This window comes from Eutrema salsugineum, unplaced genomic scaffold, assembly GCF_000478725.1.
Source record: "Eutrema salsugineum unplaced genomic scaffold, Eutsalg1_0 scaffold_7, whole genome shotgun sequence".
Lineage (NCBI taxonomy): Eukaryota > Viridiplantae > Streptophyta > Magnoliopsida > Brassicales > Brassicaceae > Eutrema > Eutrema salsugineum.
This window is the reverse complement of record NW_006256486.1, coordinates 4,394,283-4,415,707: the sequence shown is the minus strand read 5'-3', so window position 1 is coordinate 4,415,707 and position 21,425 is coordinate 4,394,283. Positions and strand designations below refer to the sequence as shown.

The following is a 21,425-nucleotide window of genomic DNA, read 5'->3' as shown; positions in this document are numbered from 1 at the left end:
TTTTAACTCCATTAATTCAAAGGACCTTTGCCATTCAAATATCATACTTTTAGTCTATAATTTAAGTTTTACAATTCAGATTAGTGTAAATATCGAAAGAAATATGACTTGTCTATTAATATTATTATAAATATATCATCGTACTGGAGTATAGGGCTGGAACGGAGCCGGATATCCGGACTTTTCAAAGTATCCGGATCCGGCTCAAGATTTGACGGATAATCAATTTTATTATCTGAATCCGGATCCGAAAACTCCAGATATCCGGAGACCGAATATCTGGTTTGAACCGAAGATTTACGGATATCCGACCGGATATCCGGTTTCGTTGATTTAAAAAACAACTTCAATTTTTAAAATTATAATGAGATAACATATATAATTAAAATGTATCATTATAGCAAAAATTACAAATACCAAAAATTTAAAAACATTCAAGTAGCATTCAAATAACAAAAAGTTTAAAAATTTACATAGCAAAAAAGAAAATAGTAATAGAGAAGTTAATTTATCTTCATATCCTTGTGTTATCTATTTTCATGGTCTTCTCTCACAATCTGAAATAGAAAATTATCATGCAATATAAATTTCAATCATGTGTAAAAGAGTTAAACCAAAAATAATTTTCAAACATAATTAAAACAAAAAATTAAATGCATATCCAAAGATTTCAAAATTTTCAAAATCTTAATAAACGGATAACGGATAACGGATATCCGAGTTTAAAATTTTCTATTATCCGGATCCGTATCCGAAATAACCGAATACTTAATTTCACTATCCGGATCCGGATCCGAACTACACGAATATCTGGTTTGTACGGATCGGATAGGATCGGATACCGGATCGAATAGCGGATACCGGATAATAATTCCAGCCCTAGAGTATATAATATTGTATATTTAGCTAAAATGTAAAAAAAAAAACAAATATAATTTTTTTTTGAAAAAATAATAATCTAAACTCATTTATGTAACTGAGGAGTTGCACCGGTAATTATTGTACAGTGATCCTTTTAACATTGGAGGATGGAAAAACAGATTGAATGGAATTTTTGGCATGCAATTGACTTGGGTTCCAAAAATGCTTGACAGCAAGTAGGACCTAGTTTTCAAACTGTCCAGTAAATATAGATAAAAAAAATATGTGCTATGCATCCAAAAATCAGTATGGATTAATTCATTGATCTCATGGATATTTAGACATTGAAATGAAGAAAAAAACCAAATCAGTACTAACCAAAATTTTCTCATTGTAAACAAAGCGAGTCAGACCAAAAAGGCAAAAAAAAAAAAAACGTTTACTCTACTATTCAGAGTAGCAAAACGACATAAGAACATTTCCAATGGTAAGAATCCATAAAAAAATTTTATTAATATTTTAATAATAAATTTGATTATTTAAAAGAGAAGAAAAAATTGAGAAAAATAGTTGAGAGAAAGAAAAAGAGAGATGGTCCAAAATAATTTTGAGAAGAAACCAATGATTAAGCGATAGCTATTCTTAAGAACCCCATTAAGAACTAGATCTAAAAATGCTTAGTTAAATATCAGTTCTTATTTAAATAGGGTTTTTTTATTTACATTTGTAACCCAATAATACCAAAGAATCTCAGTTAGAACTCGTATTGACGTGCTCTAAAGCCACTCGAACTCAACTACTCAAGACATAAAGCTTAGAGAAATACCAAACCTAGAAGATTACTTGTATTTTTTCATATCGTAAATGTTTTCCTTGGACAACACTCATCACTTGTCGTCGACGTTGAGCAGTTCCCAAAAATGTAAATTTCACTTATCTCTGAAATATATGGACATTAGAAAAACCATTTCAAGATAGATATAAGGGAGAAGATAAACGCTGGCGAGACACTTTGAAAAAGTTTTGGTATTCATCAATTTGGTTCAAAGGGGCAACTCCAAAACAAGGCATAGACGTCACTTTCGAGATCTAAGAGCATGATCAACGGCGTTTTTAGTGTGGTCTCTAAAATTTTTTAATGATTAAAGTAAATCAAAACTGATTAATAAAGCTAAAGACGTCTCTAATTTAGGCGACACAAGAAACGTCTTTAAATGGCACGTGGCGGTGTTTTATTGGATAAAAATTTGTGGAGAATGAAATTTTTTTTCTTTCTTCCTTCATTTCTCTATTTTCTCATTCTTTCTCCTTCTTCGTTTTCTCCGTACGCGAGGATTCTTTCTTCGTTCTCTGCATCTCGACGACACCGTGGGCTTCGCCGATTGATCCCGACCGAGGCGGTGATGGAAGCGCCGGAGTTTAGAGTATGGATGGGATTCGTCTTCTCAATCGCTGGAGGTAAGCGATTCATCTTCTCAATCTATTTTGATGCTGTTTCTTCTCAATCATTGATCGATGCATGATCTAGGGTTACTGATCAATGCATGATTTTGGGTTTAGATTTTTGTTTGCATCATGAAATTTCGATTCTGTTTTGGTTGAAAAATTGCTTCAGAATCGATCCGATTTGGTCCTTGTCCTGATCGGTTTTACTTGTTTAAACTATGCTATTGCGTTCCTTGGAGAGTAGGTTTGATGTTGATTAACTATGTTTTTGCTTGATGTTTCTTAGTCAAATTTGAAGGTTTAATGCGTGTGCTTTATACTGATAGTGCGTGTGCTTACATAGATTGTTGGTGTATTTCTTTGATCTTTTTAATAATGGATGGCTGTGGAGTTAGTTTTGAGTAGTTTTTAATATGAGGTAGCTGAGAGTTAAGTGTTTGTATTGAAGTTGGTTTGGTTCTATATTTAATGGTAATCTTTTTTTTCCCTTGCACGAGGAGAGAATATTGGGGAATAAAATCAAGAGGAGAGAAGAAGGACAGCGGTTTAAAGGCATCATCAGCTTCTCACAAAAAGGTCAGCTTCATATTTCATTCCTCTCAGCTTTTAATAAATGAAAGTTAGGATTAGGTTATGGTAGTTTAGAGAGTTTATGGTTTAGTGTTTAAGGCGATGTAGATATATGTCAAGTCAGACTAGTTGTGGTGAATGCTTGTATTTGGTTTGGGTTGTGATGAATGCTTTGTCTTGAATGCAAGCGATGAATGGTTGCTTTTACTGTGTCTTTATTCTCTGCTCTTCCATGCTCTTTACTTCATTCTCCTCTTCTATTTAAACCTTGTTTAAAGAGAACACTTCCATCTTCTTTCACTTTTCTCGTACTTGTCTTTTTAAAAATACAAGTCTTCTCAATCTTCGATATCTTCTTCCATTCTTCTCCTCCTAAATGTCTTCTACATATCCCTTTAACCAACCCTCAAACTTTGTTGACCTCTTGCATAGCCAGCAAGAGACTGTGGAAACCTATCCCAATCCATTCCCATCACTAGAACTCCCTGCATTCAGCACCCAAACTTCCCCTGAAGATCAAGGAGCATTCGATGATGAGCCGACCAAGGAGCCTGCACATCGTCGAGAAAGAAGATCATGGAATCCTGCAGATGATACTCTGCTCATAAGCGCATGGTTAAATACAAGTAAAGACCCTGTTATAGGCAATGAACAGAATTTGGGTGCCTTTTGGGATCGCATAGCTACATACTATGCGGCTTCTCATACAAGTGGTGATGTTCGAGGGCCAGGTCAGTGTAAACAGCGCTGGCACAAGATCAATGATCTTGTCTGTAAATTCGTTGGAGCTTATGACGCAGCAACAAGGGCAAAAGGAAGCGGTCACAATGAGACTGACGTTCTTAAGCAGGCGCATGCTATATTCTATAATGACCATAACAAGAAATTTACCCTGGAGCATTGTTGGAAGGAGCTTAGGAATGATCAGAAGTGGTGCGAAACTTTGACCACTCAAACCGATGGACCCTGCAAACGGAGGAAAGCTGACAATGGTGGACCATCCGAAGTTGATGGAAACAAGGACGCCGAAGCTGATCAGGCTAACATCCGACCTCCTGGAGTGAAAGCCGCAAAAGCCAAAGGGAAGAAGGCATCAATGGTGGAGGGGAAGTCTTTGAACGAGTTTAGTTCCATGTGGGCTGTTAAAGAGAGGGATATGGTTCTGAAGAAGGAAATCACGGCAATGGGACTCCTGGACTCTATATTCGCAAAAAAAGAACCACTCACGGCGACTGAAGAAGCCTTGAAGCAAAAGCTCATAAATCAATTGTTGGGTAATTAGGTTGTTTGTGTTTTAAGTTTATGTTGTGTCTGTGTCAAGTTTAATGGATCGAGTTTTTTCAAACTCTTTAATGTTGTGTACTGCTTTGTAATGGTTTGTTGTTTAATGAAATATTATTCTCTTGACTTTGGAGCTTCAGATTTCACGGATTATTGGAAGAGACATAAAGACAACTGAATGGAATCGATATTCACGGGTTACTCAAAGGAGTGGAGTACAACAAGCCAGGCAAAACCGTAGGGACCCCTCTTTGAGTGGAAATCAAAGTAGTGGAGTACAAGAAGCAGTGTGTTTGTTTTTTTGTGTAGTTTGGGTCCATATGTATGACACCACATGTAGGGTAATTGATTCATTACCACAAAACTCATTCTCCTTTGTTGTATATATACGTAAACTTGGAAGTTTAGAAACTCATTCTCCATCTTTCTTCTCACTAGCTTTATTTCTTTGTGTGAATCCCATTTCTTTCACTAAATCAAGAGAAAAAAATCATTTCATCGATTTCACTCAAACCAAAGTCACCTGTTTCTTGTCATTCACTCAAACCAAAGTCACTCATTTCATCGATTCTCTTGTTATGGCTTCTTCTTCCCGCGATCTTTGGGATCGACAATTTGAGCAGCAATTTGATCAGTATTTCGATCAATATTTCGAGCAGTATTTCGAGCAAACATTTGAGAATCTTCTCAGTGATCAAGAAGCGGCTACCTCATCAAAGAAGAAACGAGCTGTTATAGAAAGACATCGAGAAGAAGGCCACATAAGATTATGGAATGATTATTTCAGCGAAAACGCAATCTACCCGATCACCTTTTCCGGCGACGTTTTAGAATGAACAAAGCATTGTTCTTGCGTATTGTTCATCGGCTCTCCAACGAAGTCCCTTTCTTTCAACAGAGGAGAGATGCTCGGGGTAGACTTGGTCTATCTGCACTTCAAAAATCTACAGCCGCAATTCGTCTCTTAGCTTATGGTACTGCGCTTGATTCCGTTGACGAGTACCTCCGTCTAGGAGCAACTACTGCTCGTTCATGTCTAGAAAATTTTGTGGAAGCAATTATAAATCTTTTTGGCGACGAGTACCTCAGAAGACCCACAGCAGAAGATCTTCAACGTCTACTTAATATTGGAGAGGAACGCGGTTTTCCCGGGATGATAGGAAGCATCGATTGTATGCATTGGGAGTGGAAGAATTGTCATACCGCTTGGAAAGGCCAGTATACACGTGGTTCTGGGAAACCCACAATAGTTTTATAAGCGGTTGCTTCATATGATCTCTGGATTTGGCATGCATTCTTTGGACCTCCAGGTACCCTCAACGATATAATGTTCTTGAACGTTCACCCGTTTTTGATGACATTATAAAAGGTCAAGCTCCGAAAGTGAATTTCTTTGTCAATGGAAGGGAGTATCATTTGGCATAGTATCTGACAGATGGTATATATCCAAAATGGGCAACTTTTGTCCAATCTATTCCACTACCACAAGGCGAAAAAGCACGCAAATTTGCTGAAGTTCAAGAATCTACCTGGAAAGATGTCGAACATGCTTTTGGAGTCTTGCAATCAAGATTTGCTATAGTAAAAAATCCTGCTTTGTTTTGGGATAAAGCAAAAATTGGAAAGATTATGAGAGCTTGTATCATCCTCCACAATATGATAGTCGAAGACGAACGAGACGGATACATGCATTCTAATGTTGAAGAATTCCAACAAGGAGAAGGAGGCGGAAGTTCTAGTGTGGATTACTCGTATTCCACAACTACGCCTACAAATATTCTAAATATGATGGACACCCGGAAAAAAGTTCGATCAAGAGATGTGCATCACCAATTAAAAAAAGATTTAGTTGAGCATATATGGCAAAAATTTGGCTAAGTTCAAAATAATATCCTAAAGTTTATGTATAATAATTTATGTTTTTTGCAATGTTATTGTATTAAATCTGCTTTTATAAGATATTAAATCCTTCTTTAAAATAAATTATTATTACAAGATTTTTTTTTTAGAAACCCGTCACAGGTCTCTCCATTGCATCCTTTAAATTTTCAGATTTCTAAATTAGATCTCTACTAATAAAATAATCTATTTTAATCATAAAAATAAGAATAAGAGACCTATGAAGGTCTCTCCATTAAACATGCTCTAATGATCCTTTGGATCCAATGAGGAAATCTCCCTTTTCTTAAAAATCTTTGTACCCTTGTTTTTTTATTCCTTTCTGGCAAGGCTTCAAAATATAGGTTAAGCTACTTTTGTAAAACCTGACATTCATTCCTTATTGATATTAAGGTTATGAATGGTAGCTTTGAAAAGACGTTTTTTTTATAAAAAAAAAAAAGACAAAACCGCTTTTCTGTCACCAATCAGAGTGATCTTCTCCACAATTTGTTTTTTTTTTTTTGAAAAAACAATCGTAGTTTTATCCGCTGGATTAAAGCAAAGACCGCTTTACCAAAAAGACACCGCCTTTATCCTGCGGTTTTTAGAAAAACGCAATGGATAATGCTGTTTTTTTATTTTTTTTAATATTTAATTATAAAATTTTTCTATAAATAGCATGCAACATTGCATACAAAGTACATACAAGAAAATATAAAAGAAAAAAAAAAGCTGAAAGAAGAATAAAAAAAAAAGTTTTTTCACTTTTTTGCTTTCAACAGCTTTCTATAAGGTAAGTTTTATATACAATTTAAAATTATATTTTTGTACTAATCGTAGATATGTTATAATAAAACTAAAGTAATATTATTTTCTATTATTGCATGACATCATTTAACTAATTGAATCTTTAACTAATTGAATCTTTAACTAATTGAATCATATTTACATTAATAATTAAATTAAATTTTGTTCTAAAATTGATTAGATTGTAATATAAAATCTCTCCTAGTTTAAATTAAAAATAAAATAATATAAATTATGATATAAATATTAAAATTAGAATAAGTCTTATTTATGTTAAATTAGTCATTTATATTTAAATAAGTGTATTTTTAATAAAATTCAGAATGATGTAATTTTCAAAATATAAATCATTTTGTCAATTTTTTTTCAAATTTTCTCTATTTTCAAGATCAATATTTTTTTAAAATATGTATTTTTTGATGTTAATTAGTGATGGCATTATAAATTAATATTGATATATAAGTATAAAAATAATATTTAATATAAAAACTTAAATACATATGAGAAAAAATTACTAAATAAATTGATATATACCTTGAAATCAATTTTATTTTATAAAATATTAAAAACGAAAATTGAGTAAGAATTCAAAAATCTACATCAAATTTTATTTTCCTAAATCACCACCTAAATCCAAATAATAAAATTAGCATATACTTTGGGGTTTATGGAAGTTTCCTACAAGTTTAAGAAAGTAATAAATGATTTAGTTGTGCAGAATTTAATGTGAGAAAATAAAAATAAAAAGTAATTTAGCTGTGAATAATTTTATGTTTTTTATATTAGGAATTATTGTATTTCTTATTACTTCTATAATTTAATTGAATTTTCTATGTTTGAATGAGTTATAGTTATAAACAAAAATTTTAAAAGATTGAAAAACAGGGACGTGAGTAACCAAAAGGTGACTGGGGGCAAAAAATAAAATTAGAGTGGGGGCACTGATTAGAAACTGAAGTAATTAAGGAATGATTTAATAAATTGATAGGGAGCACTTGCCCCCTCCTTGATACAAGTAGCTCCGCTTCTAGTTATATACAATGGTCGTTAGTAAAAAAAATTGAATTAAGTATAAACATTATTATTAAAATAAGAAAAATAATTATTTAGAAATAAATAATATTAGTTTTTAAAACCATTAAAACTAATGTTTAAATTTTATTAATTGTAGATATGTCGGGTAATCGGCGGCGCAACACGAATTCTTCCAGACAAATAGGATCAACTCGTCTAGTTGAAATTTCAACTCCCTCCACAGAAACGACTGTTAGGGTAAATAATATATTTTTTATTTATTTATGTATTAATTATATATACTATCATAAGTAACACGTAATTTACAAAAAAATTGTAGAACAAAGACAAATACAAATGGTCGTATATACAAGAAAAAACACTAATTCAATTATTCGACGAAGCAATTGCTATGGATAATTATACTCTCAAGAATCCTTCGGCTGCTGGTAGAGAGTATATGGTTCAAAAGTTTAATCGAGCGTTCAACTTGAATATAACTTATGCATTTTTCAAAAACAAACTTGATGAATTCAAAAAAAGATACAAGAGATGGAAGGCTCTTATGAATTATACTGGTATCTCGGTAGATCCTGAGACATCCCTGATATATGCATCTGAAGAATGGTGGAAGGAACGTGAATTCGTAAGTACATTTAATCATTATAATAATGAAAATATATATTCAATATATGGAAACAAGAAATTTATAATTTCAAATTTGTAGGGCTGCAAATTAACAAAAAGCTTTAACCGACAGCCGCCAGAGTTTTGGGATGTGATGGTAAAATGTATTATATTATATGATGTTCACTCACAATCTCAACATTCTTCATGACAAAGAAGAGAAGAACTGATCAACGAAGATGCACTCGATGAAGAAGGCTCTGATGACTCAGACACCGACAACGGTGATATGCAACAAACACAAGTTCCTGAGACACAAGAGGATGAAAAAGTCTATCGTGTAACCATTGACGATGATACACGCCATTCGAATGAATATAGAAGTGAACTAGTTCAAAATATTTCTCGTAGAGGCCAACGAGGGAGGGTCAACTCGCGGTCTAGCGTTAGACAAGGGATTAGTTCACAAAGATTAGGTGGAAGCTCACGGATTTCTGTTTCGAGTGGTTCACGAGGAGGTCGTAGAAGACAATCATTCGAGACAACCATACAAGACACCATTGCTGGATATACAGAGTTTTAACGACAAAGTTTACAACAACTTCGTCCAGGTGCTTTTGACCAAGCTGACTACGATGAATGGAAAAAGGCAGAAGCCATATTCTTTGCGCTTAAAATTCCGAAGGGCACTAAATTTTACTGGACATGCCTTAATACATTGAAGGAGCTTGTATTTTGGCGTAAGTATTTCATTGATATAGCGGAAGGCATAGATGAGGATAAGCTACAGCTGCTAGAAGCTATGACTGGTGTTTCACGGAACAACCAAGATGTGCCAAAACAGTTAGATTCCGGCCAATCATTTGGAAGTCCAAATTCAGGAGGGTTATCATCTGGTAGTCCATCTTCCGGAGGGCAAAATTCAGGAGGATTATGGCCCTCTAACTTTCAAAATTGGGGTACACCACCGAATGCTCAACAATAGGGTTCTCCTCAACCTCGTCCACAATTGGACACACCACCAAATGCACAACAATGGGGCACACCACCAAATGCACAACAATGGGGCACACCACCTAATGCGCAACAATGGGGTACACCCCCAAATGTTCAACAATGGGGGATTCCACCAAACTTTCAACCTTGGGTTTCACCATCGAACTTTCACGCAAGAGGTGAGACACAAAACTTTCAACAAGGCGGCTCATCGGGAATGACTCCAGCCAATGTTCAATATGGATTTTCTGTTGGAGGTCAAGTAGGAAGTACGGGAAATAACGAACAACAAACTTCAGGAGCTTCACCAAACGCTCAACCAACAACATCATGCAGTTTTGATTTCACAAATTATTTTGATACTAGACATCAAATACCTAGACCAGGAGGTATATTTAATATATGGGGTAACACGCAAGGAAATAACACAAATGTAAACGAAGATCGTCAAAGTTTTTCATAATATAATGATTAGCCTGTAACAATTGTGTTTCAAGTTTCTTGTTTATGTTATGTAATATTTAATATTTTTATTTTTATTTTAAATTTTTGTGTAATTGTTTAATATAAATTTATATTTTCTAATGATATTTTTTTATTTCGTGTTTAAAATTTCAGGCTTTTCGTTTATGTCAGTTACAATCACAAGGCATGCACAACCTAAGTTACGAAGAAAGAATTGAATTGTGGAATTTGGAAAATGAACAATTTATGGAGTTAATAATTCAGCCAAGTTTAAATTACTATCATCGCTATTTTGAAAGAGCACCAGACCTAACAAACAGAGGTTTGGGATGGACAAATATTTGGCCTCGGCTACAACAAGATGCTAGGGCTTGTTTACAGTTACTACGAATATCAATGCCATGTTTTATATTGTTATGTGATACTTTACAAACAAATTACGGGCTTCAACCAACATTAAATATGAGCATTGAAGAAAGTGTGGCTATATTTTTACGGATATGTGGGCACAATGAAGTTCAGAGAGATGTTGGTTTGAGATTTGTCCAAAATCAAGAAACCGTGCAGAGAAAATTCATTGAAGTTCTTAGGGCTACTGAATTACTGGCATGTGATTATATTAGAACTCCAACAAGAGAAGACCTAGACAGAGTTCCTGAAAGACTTATACAAGATCGAAGATATTGGCCATATTTCAGTGGATTTGTTGGAGCTATGGATGGGACTCATGTATGCGTAAACATGAAACAAGAATTACAAGGAATGTATTGGGATCGACATAATAATCCATCCTTAAACATCATGGCAATTTGTGATTTGAATATGTTATTCACATATATTTGGAATTGAGTACCAGGTTCATGCCATGATACAACCGTTTTGACAATGGCACAACAAAGTGACTCTGAGTTCCCTTTGCCGCCACCAGAGAAGTATTATCTCGTTGATTCTAGTTATCCAAACAAACAAGGATTTTTGGCACCCTATAGATCATCACGAAACAGAGTTGTGAGATATCATATGGCTCAGTTCAATTTTGGTCCTGCTCCTAGGAATAAACAAGAACTCTTCAATCGAAATCATGCGTCTATGCGTTCTGTTATCGAGAGAACTTTTGGATGTTGGAAGAAAAAATGGAGAATTGTTAAGGAATTTCCAAGATATAGTGTTAAAATCCAAAAGAAAGTAATAATGGCTACAATGAGATTAAATAATTTTATCAAAATTTCAGATTTCGCAGATCCAGATTTTGCAAGTGCAATGACAGAGACGGAAAGAAATAATATAGATTCTGATTATGATTTCGATGACATTGAAGGAGCAGAGGCAACTGATGGGCATTATATGGACCAAATAAGAGATAGAATTGTAGATATGTTGTGGAATCAGAATATTTGATGATTGTTTTTTTTTCTACTTTTATTTTTGTCGATGAATGTTTTTATTGTATTGTACTTTTTTTATTATGAATTATGGTTTTATCTCGTTTAGCACTATTTGTATCGTCAAAACTAAATTTTTACTTTAAATAAAAATATGAATATTTTAAGTTTATAAATGTATGAAATTGTTTTTTATTAACCAAAATTAATAATTTAATTTTAATTATATTAATTATTATATATTTTTATAATATATTTATCTATAATTTGTAATCCGTACCGCTTTAGTCTTATTCACCATTCAAACAATTTTTTGTGGACCGCAAGCTGTTTTTTCACCAATCAAACATTATTGTGTACCGCTAATTATATAAAAACTGCATTTGTCCCGCAAATGTATTTTCCCGCACGTACCGCAGTTGAACTGTACCACACTCTAAAACCGCTTTTTCCGCACAACAAAAAACGCTGTCACCATTCGGAGCTTAATTTACTGAGTATTTGGCGCACAAAAAAAAGGCAAGACATCGTCTTATAGACCCTATAGATTTTTGGGAGAATTGCTTTTATAATGCATTCAAATCCTATTTGTCCTCTTAATATTTTCTAAAAAAAAATTATCCCCTTAATATTTAAATTAATATTAACTCTATTTTACCCTCTGATTTTATATTTATTAATTTTTATTAAACGTTATTACATTAGAATATATTAATATTAACCAAACAAAATAATAATTAGAAAACAATTTCTACCAAAAAAAATGGAAAACTATCCTCTTTCCCGACTAAACACTCGTCGCAGATTAAAGTAACTGGGACACCTAACCAAATCAAAATAGCTCGAGGACTTCTTCATGCCTTTATCCTCATAGGTGAATCAGTATCACTGGTTAAAAGAGTCGGCCTACGCTGCAACCAGATGTTTTCAAGAGATTTCATGTAGTCCTTGTTTCATTCATTCATTCTTTTTTTTTTTACTGGTTCAGATCGTTTTGACTCTTTATGTCCTTAATGAACCAGTTTGATTGATTCAGATTTTTATTGTCTTCTCTAATTTTCCCCTCTTCTTTTTTATTTATTTTTTAATATATCGCAGAACACATGGAGTTGAAATTGATGGAATGAAAATTTCATTGCTCAAAAAGACAGTTTTTATAGCAACAACAACGTTTTTCTAGACTCAATTAATTCAATGCGTTTATTGCTTTTAGATTGCTGTTACTAGACCATTTCGGCTAACTGGTGTAGAGTTGCAGAAAGAAGAAGAATTAAACGATGACAGCAAAAACAAAACAAAAAATGTTCAAAAAAAGATAATAAACATGGAAAAAAAGTTTAAAAGATTTTCAAAAATATTCAGCTCTGGGTAATAACTAATTTTCTTAGATTTTTTCAGATTTTGGTAGAAGTTGTATTCTACGTTAATGTAGAATGAAGACCATATGTAGAAGAACTGTTCTGCAATAACGTAGAACCTGGTTTAATAAGTAGAACTAATATTCTACGAAAATGTAGAATCTTGTATTCTACCAATATGTAGAATATAGTTTATCCAGAAGAACTTGTAATCTACCATAATGTAGAATATAGGTAACATATAGAATAAGTTTTCCACCAACCGGTAGAATATATAAAGAACTATAGAAAACAAATTCTACAGATTGGTAGAATATATAAAGAACTATAGAAATCGGATTCAACATAGACGTAAAACGTAGAACACGCATTCTACCATACGTAGAACTAATTTAAAATTATTTTTTAATATTTTTTTCTTGATATGATATTTAAAAATATTCTTATTTTCTTTTTAGATATTTTCAAAAAAATTTAAAAATAGTTTTGAATTTAATTATTATTTACAACTGCCATAACTGATTTAAAAAGATAACTATGTCAAAAAATGACTAAAAAATAGTAAGTATTAGAAAAACAAATGTTAATTGAATTGGCATCATAAAAACAATTCTCCCTAGTTTTTCCTATCCAGAATTGATAAAAAAAAATAAGTTTTTATTATCTATAGCAATGATGCCACCAAATTGATCAACATGATCATTCAAAAACCCATTGGCTTTCTTGGCGAATCGGTGCTTCTTCCTCGGGTGTGAAATCGTTCTCGATGTTAAACATAGTGCGAATTTCTGTAAGAATTATTTGGGGTCACATGTATAATCAATGTGTTATGGTCATTATTTAAAGTAGTCAAAACTTATGTGGTCACTTTGGTATTAAAGAAAAGACTAATGGGGCATAAGTGTTATGAAAAATTAATGTGAAGATACATTCAGTAATTTCTAATTTGATGACGGGCCGGATTAGAAATTATACTCTATATAAATAGAGAGGTTATGGTCCCCGCAGCAACCCTAACGAGAAGTACAGAAAACTCTCTGCATCCCATCAACAGAGATCTACAGCCATTCAGGGTTTGTTGTGGAAGAACCATAGACAAATTCAGAGCATATATCATGGATCCAAAAGGTACGCTTCCGTTTCTGTTCTTATTAATCAGAGACTGACATGCTATGGTGCTTTATAAGGATTTAGAAACCTTTCAATTGTTATCAGAACCATCATGTTCAGTTTCTGTTTGATAATCAGGTTATTTTAAGAAATAAATTCGGATTTATTTTTGTGAAAAATTTTTAGATTGTTGAATCTGATTTTTCTCTAAAGTTTATGCCTAGATTAGAATTCTGAGATCTATGATTTATTTTTAAAAACAAAAGATCTAGATTATTGCTCATGTGGTTTTGTTTTTCTGAAAATTTTAATATATTTTTCGGAATTTTTGGGAGCAATTATCAGATTTAGTCTTTAAAAATTTTAAAGTTTCATGCTCATAAATTTTTTTTGAAACTCTGGAAATTTTTTCAAAAATTTCAGATCTGGTTTTAGCTTTGGCGGCTGTATTTTTAGGGTTTACTCTAAGGTTGAAGACAATGACATTTTCGTAATTCTTTGAAAGTTTATTAATGAAACTGTGCACTTCTTTTAGTTAAATCGGACTGGGCTTGAACCCAATTTTGATTTAAATTTCTTTTAGTTAAATCGGACTGGGCCTGAGCCCAATTTTGATTTAAGTTGCATTTAAGCCTAAGTTTCATTAAAACTCGAATTTGGTTATATTCAACTAAAGTCCAATTCGTTTTAATTAAAATGAAAACGCATCACTAGGGATTCGAACCCAAGTTGCGCTAATATGGGCGTCCACTTCCTGTTTGTCTTCAACCATTTTGCCACTGTAACATTATTGCATATAGAGTCCTAGACTTTATGTTATATGTCTGCGCAAGAATATAATTAAGTTTTTTTTTCATCAATAAATAATTTTGATTGTGCAAGTTTAATATTTGAAGTGGATTAATTGATGCAATATGTTGCCAAAGTAACCTCTATTGTGGATATTTTTTCATGGATAATATTAAATGTTATATGTGTATATATATTCATGCGAATATTAAATCGACCCAAAGGTAGGTTTTGTATTTGGCCGAATAACATACATACCTGTGATAATAAACACGTGATAATTATTAGGAATAAACATGTGAATGATAAATCGATCCAAAGATAGGTTTATTGTTTATCATGCATTATTGTCAGTGTTTGGTTGTTACAACAAGAGTATCACTAGCAGTTAATATTACTGTCCAAAGACTTGATATTAATGTTGCACTTGATATCTTGAGATGGGTTGTACAATTGTTTATTTTTATTTATTGATTTAATTCGGTTTAGTAGTAAATTACTAATAAAGATTGTTCAATTTTGCAGCGAATTTTACTATAGTATCTGCAAACTTAAGTTCAATTCCAACACTTACCGTTTCTAATTACAAGGAATGCAAAAGTAAAGTTAAGATTGTTCTACAGATACCAGCACTGCTGAGTATAAAGCGGTTCATGAGAAGTGGGAATGTTCTAATCGCATTGGTTTAATGATCATTTTGGACACCATTCCAGAAATTTTTAGAGGTAATGAGGAGATCTCTGATCTCAAACAGTTCCTTGCTGAGATGGACTTGCGTTTTGCGAGTAGCAATAAGGCAGAAACAAGTTCGCTACTGTATCGCTTTAGTACCATGAGGTATCACAGCAAAGGAAACATAAGGAAGTACATTTTGGAAATGTCCAACATTTTTTCAAAACTCAAGACTCTCAAGATTGAGCTTCCGGAAGAAGTGCTCATACATTTTGTCTTGAACTCCCTTCCTCCTCAATTCAATCAGTTTAAATCCAGTTACAACACACGTAAGGAGAAATGGGCTCTTAATGAGCTTATTTCATATTGTGTGAATGAGGAGGATAGGATGAAACAAGAAAGGTTTGAGAGTGCTCATATGGTTAACACCTCTAAGGATCAGGGCAAAAGAAGGAAAATTGAGGTTGTTAAGAATGATGTTGCTAAGGGTCCATCTCAAAAGAAGTAGACTAAGGATGAAGATACCTGCTTCTTTTGTAAGAAAACTGGACACATGAAGAAGGACTGCCAAAAGTATCATGCTTGGCGTGGTAAGAAAGGTATGTTCCTTGCTATGGTCTGTTCTGAAGTAAACTTAATTGAAGTACCCAGAAACACTTGGTGGTTAGACTCAGGTGCAACTACTAACATCAGTGTTTCACTATAGGGTTGTCTGAGCTACCGAAAACCAACTGAAGCTGAAAGACGCATTCATGTGGCTGATGGTTTTGCAGTGGATGTGGAGGCAATTGGGCATTTTAGATTTTTTTTCAGTACTGGTCAATTTTTGGATTTGAAAGACACTTTTGTTGTACCGTCTTTTAGACGGACTTTGGTTTCCGGTTCTTATTTAGACATATCTGGTTATTCTTGTCTAACTGAGCATGGAAAAGCTACTTTGTCTTTAAATTCAATTTTAATTGGAACTGGTACACTTATGAAAATCACGGTCTTTATATGCTTGACGCTTTAACTTCTCATGATGAAAGTTTAAGTGTTGAATCAAGGGGTAATAAACGAAAGTTTGAAAATGCAAGTTCAGGAACTCTGTGGCACAAACGCTTAGGTCACATTTCTAGAAATAGAATTGAGCGACTTGTGTCAGATGATATATTGAGTTTTATTGACTTCACAAATTGTGACGTCTGTGTGGATTGCATTAAAGGAAAACAGACTAAACAGAAGAAATTAGGTGCATTTAGAGCTACAGAAGTCCTTGAGTTGATACATACAGACATTTGTGGACCATTCCCTACGGCTTCTTGTAACGGTCAACAATACTTTATATCATTCATTGATGATTATTCTCGATATGCATACTTATTTCTTATTCATGAAAAGTCAGAGTCTATAGACGTGTTCAAGAAGTTTAAGGCTGAAGTTGAGAACCAACTTGAGTGAAGGATAAAGTCTGTCAGATCTGATCGTGGTGGTGAATATTACGGTCGGTATGACGGTTCAGGTGAACAACGTCCAGGACCATTTGCTAGATACCTAGAGGAGTGTGGAATTGTTCCTCAGTACACTATGCCTGGGTCTCCCAGTATGAATGGTGTATCTGAGAGACGCAATCGCACTCTTAAGTTCATGGTAAGGAGTATGATTTGTCATTTCACCTTGCCTGAATCACTCTGGGGAGAGGCACTAAAGACTGCAGCTTACATTCTTAATAGAGTACCAACTAAAGCAACTGAAAAGACACCTTATGAGCTTTGGACTGGTAGAAAACCTGGTCTGAAGCATTTGAACATTTGGGGATGTCCAGCTGAGGCAAGGCCTTACAGGCCATATGAAAAGAAATTGGACTCCAGAACTGTGAGCAGTTACTTTGTTGGTTATTCGGAGCGATCTAGGGGCTATAAGTTTTATGATCCCACACAGAAAATTATTTTTGAGATGGGAACAGCCACGTTCTTTGAGGATATTGATTTTGGGGGGAGAAATAAAGTTAAGGACATCATCTTTGAGGAAGAATCGGTTCCAGTTTCTAATCCGATTCATATAGTTGTTTTTGACAATGCAAATTTGGAACCTCAAGTTGATACAGAAGTACTTCCTCCAAATGAAGATGACGATGTTATCGAACATGAAGGTCAAATTCAAGATCCTCAAGAAGTGGTGCAACAAGAACAAGTGCCTTTGCGGCGATCCACTAGAGAAAGAAGAAGCGCTATTCCGGATGATTACATAATGTTTTTCATGGAACAAGAGGAAATTCAAACCCAGTTGGAAGATGATCCTATCAACTTCCGTGAGGCAATGGGTAGTTCCAAATCAGATAAGTGGGTTAAAGCTTCTGAAGAAGAGTATCCGTCAATGCTAGACAATAAAGTTTGGGACCTCGTCGAGTTACCAGAAGGAAAGAAACCAATTGGTTGCAAATGGATATTTAAAACCAAATTGGACTCAAGTGGTAATGTCGAGAGGTATAAGGCTCGTCTAGTGGCTAAAGGATATACTCAGAAAGAAGGGATTGACTACAAAGAAACTTTTTCTCCAGTTTCTTCAAAGGATTCTTTTAGGACAATCATGGCTCTTGTTGCACATTATGATTTAGAGCTTCATCAGATGGATGTCAAGACAGCGTTTCTCAATAGAAACATTGATGAGACGATTTATATGGAGCAACCAGAAAACTTTGTAATAGGTGATTCAAAGAAAATGGTCTGCAAACTAAAGAAATCCATCTATGGTCTAAAACAGGCTTCTCGTCAATGGTACCACAAATTTCATGAGGTAATCACCTCCTTTGGTTTTGAGGTGAATTTAGTTAAAGATTGTGTGTATCAGAAGTTCAGTGGGAGTAAGTGTATTTTCTTGGTATTGTATGTTGATGACATACTTCTGGCTACCAACGATATAGGCATGTTGCATGAGACCAAGAGATTTCTTAAGGAATATTTTGCGATGAAAGATCTTGGTGAAGCATCTTTTGTATTAGGTATCCAGATTCATCGAGATAGATCTCGAGGTATTCTTGGATTATCACAAAAGAGCTATATCGATAAAGTACTCAAGAGATTTGGCATGCATGATTGCAAACCAAGTGATACCCCAGTCGCTAAAGGAGATAAATTCTCTTTCAGTCAGTGCCCTAAAGGAAATTTGGAAATTCAGGAAATGCAAAAGATTCCTTATGCATCTGCTGTAGGAAGTCTGATGTATGCTCAAGTTTGTACGCGTCTGGATTTAGCGTACATTGTTGGAGTTTTGGGCAGATACTTAAGTAATCCAGGTTTGGACCATTGGAAAGCAGCCAAAAGGGTCATGAGGTACCTGCAAAGAACAAAGGACTTTATGCTCAAATATCAGAGATCAGATCATTTGGAGATCATTGGGTATTCTGATTCTGATTTTGCTGGATGTCAAGATAGTAAAAAGTCCACTTCGGGCTATGTGTTTCTGTTGGCTGGTGGAGCTATGGCATGGCGAAGTGCAAAACAATCACTTGTAGCTTCCTCCACAATGGCGGCAGAATTTGTAGCAGTTTTTGAGGCATCCAATCAGGGACTTTGGCTAAAGAATTTTGTCACAAGGCTGTGAATTCTTGAAGGAATTGAAAGACCACTAAAGATATATTGTGACAATAAATCAGCTGTTTTGTACTCCAACAAAAATAGGAGTGCGACAAAGTCCAAGTTTATTGAAATTAAGTTCCTGGTTGTTCAGGAGAGAGTACAAAGTGGAGAGATTTCCATAGAACACTTAGGGACAAACTCCATGATAGCTGATCCTCTTACAAAAGGTATTACACCGAAGGTCTTTCATGAGCATATTGCTCGAATGAGTGTTTCAGTGTTTGATGGTCATTTGGTTTAGTGGGAGTTTGTCATTTGTTTTTGGGTTCTATGTTTTGGTTGTGTTTCAGCACATTTTATTCTGATCAGAAATAAAGTTTTACAGTTTACACTTTATGCAATACAGTTAAAGGATCTCAATAGAGTAGGACCAGTTGAAAATCGACATGTATTGATCACTTTTCATGTGATTTTCATGCTTCACTTTTCATAATTGATCTGTCATTTGACTATATTGATTTCAGTGGCCATGAAAGGTTTAGTTATGATTGCTATAACGAAAGCCGTCATGATCCTATGTTGCTATAGTTAATGGACGTGATTGTTTATGCCCTGATGTATAATGACAATTTTGAGTTCATAAAGTCTATCACATTTTCAGATACACATGTGACCCAGTGGGAGATTGTAAGAATTATTTGGGGTCACACATGTATAATCAATGTGTTAGGGTCATTATTTAAAGTAGTCAAAACTTATGTGGTCACTTTGGTATTAAAGAAAAGACTAATGGGGCATAAGTGTTATGAAAAATTTACGTGAGGATACATTCAGTAATTTCTAATTTGATGACGGGCCGAATTAGAAATTATTCTCTATATAAATAGAGAGGTTATGGTCCCCGCATCAACCCTAACGAGAAATACAAAAAACTCTCTGCATCCCATCAACAGAGATCTACAACCATTCAGGGTTTATTGTGGAAGAACCATAGCCAAATTCAGAGCATAAATCATGGATCCAAAAGATACGCTTCCGCTTCTGTTCTTATTAATCAGAGACTGGCATGCTATGGTGCTTTATAAGGATTTAGAAACCTTTCAATTTCATCAAACACTTAAATTATCTTGGATCATATCAATCAGCAACTGTTTTTTTTATATATATATATAAAGGGTATTCAATTAAAATACAAACAAAACAATACAAGCTATGACAATTAAGTCATACAGTTTTAGAAGTAAAAACATAGTGAAGGAGATTTAAGCAAGAGCTTAATCTAGTTTTGGAAGTAGACCTAAGAGATAATGAAAGAGAAGTTCCATATAATGAAACTTTAGAGGTGAATCAGTGGATGAAATGAGGGTTAGTCCATGATTACAGACTCCTAACAAAGTGGACCACGGCCACCACGACCACCACGTCTTCTTTTACCTCGTCCATTTACCATGGTCCATTGCATCTCTTGGACATTTTGTGAAGGCTTTATTTGCCTTCCTCCTTTGGTTTTAAGAGATGAATCACCCATCTCAAAACCTGTATAAACTCCCGATTCTAGAGCAAAATGTTTACTTCCAATCAGCAACAGTTTGGCAAGTAAGATCAAGAAGGCTATTGATGTTTAGAAAATTAGCAGCCAAAACAAGATTAAAGAGCGTGAATTGATCCATATTTTTCATAAACTCAGTATCCCAATTCTTGAGCTCTTCTTCCGAAGACAAACCACCATATATATATATATATATATATATATATATATATATATATTTAACTAATTAGGATTTATATAATCTATGCTCATCTAGTTTATAGATGAAGAAAATCTATATGTGAAAATCTTAACTTTATAAAAATCAAACGCAGAAGAAAAATATCAATGAAGGATTGTTGATTAACCTTTGTAAATTCAATTAAATAAGGCGAACCACATCGTGAAATTAAAAAAAAAAACTAAAATTAGGTCAATATATAAGAAAGAAGCTAAGTTATCAAAGTGGTCTACGTTCTATCAGCCAAATGCCCATTGGTTTCCTTGGCGAACCTGTGCTTCTTCCTCGGGTGTGGAATCGTTGAGCATAGTGCGAGTTTCTTGTGGAGTTTTACCAGTGATCAAATCAGCAACTTCTTGGCAAGTGAGATCAAGAAGGCTTTTGATGTTTAGAAAATTAGCAGCCAACATAAGATTAAAGAGCGTGGGTTGATCTATACAATTCATAAACTCAGCATCCCCAACTCTTGAGCTCCTCAGAAGAGACACCGTCACCATCGACGACGACGTGTTTCTTGCAATACTCGATCACTTTGGTGAGGATATGGCTGGTGACGTTGGGAAGAGGGATTCCGTCACCGACACAGTCATCTTCAACCATGTGAGCTACGGTCTGCGACTGGAGAGCCACCGCTTCTTCAACCTCAAAGGTCTCGCCATCTGAGCTCTTCAACACAATCTTCTTTGAATTCGACATCGCTCCTTTGCTGGGAGATTGATGAAAAAAAAAAAAAGGTAAGCAATTAGGGTAATGAATTATACAAACTACAAAGTATGCTTTTAAAAAAAAAAAAACTACAAAGTATGCATCTCTATTTATAGGGTATGGTTTTGAGTCGGT

General features: G+C 34.2%; 3 protein-coding genes and 2 pseudogenes across 3 annotated transcripts; 4 read left to right on the top strand and 1 right to left on the bottom strand.

The window, feature by feature from the left end:
- The first annotated feature begins 3,253 nt into the window (after positions 1-3,253).
- LOC112082941 (glutathione S-transferase T3-like) lies at positions 3,254-4,159 on the top strand. Its single transcript, XM_024150661.1, has one exon. It carries the CDS (start codon positions 3,254-3,256, stop codon positions 4,157-4,159), a length of 906 nt encoding a protein of 301 aa, XP_024006429.1.
- Positions 4,160-4,990: 831 nt separating this feature from the next.
- LOC112082940 lies at positions 4,991-5,583 on the top strand. The gene is made up of 2 exons (XM_024150660.1): positions 4,991-5,376; positions 5,469-5,583. The coding sequence occupies exons 1-2, from the start codon at positions 4,991-4,993 to the stop codon at positions 5,581-5,583; spliced, it is 501 nt and encodes a 166-aa protein (XP_024006428.1).
- Positions 5,584-8,272: 2,689 nt separating this feature from the next.
- Positions 8,273-9,472, top strand: LOC112082906 (annotated as a pseudogene).
- Positions 9,473-10,112: 640 nt separating this feature from the next.
- LOC112082939 lies at positions 10,113-11,346 on the top strand (annotated as a pseudogene).
- Positions 11,347-13,387: 2,041 nt separating this feature from the next.
- On the bottom strand, positions 13,388-21,281 carry LOC18011462 (SKP1-like protein 11). The gene is given in 3 exon segments (XM_024150400.1): positions 13,388-13,476; positions 20,899-21,043; positions 21,045-21,281. Coding segments are annotated over 3 exon segments (471 nt in total).
- Positions 21,282-21,425: the final 144 nt, after the last annotated feature.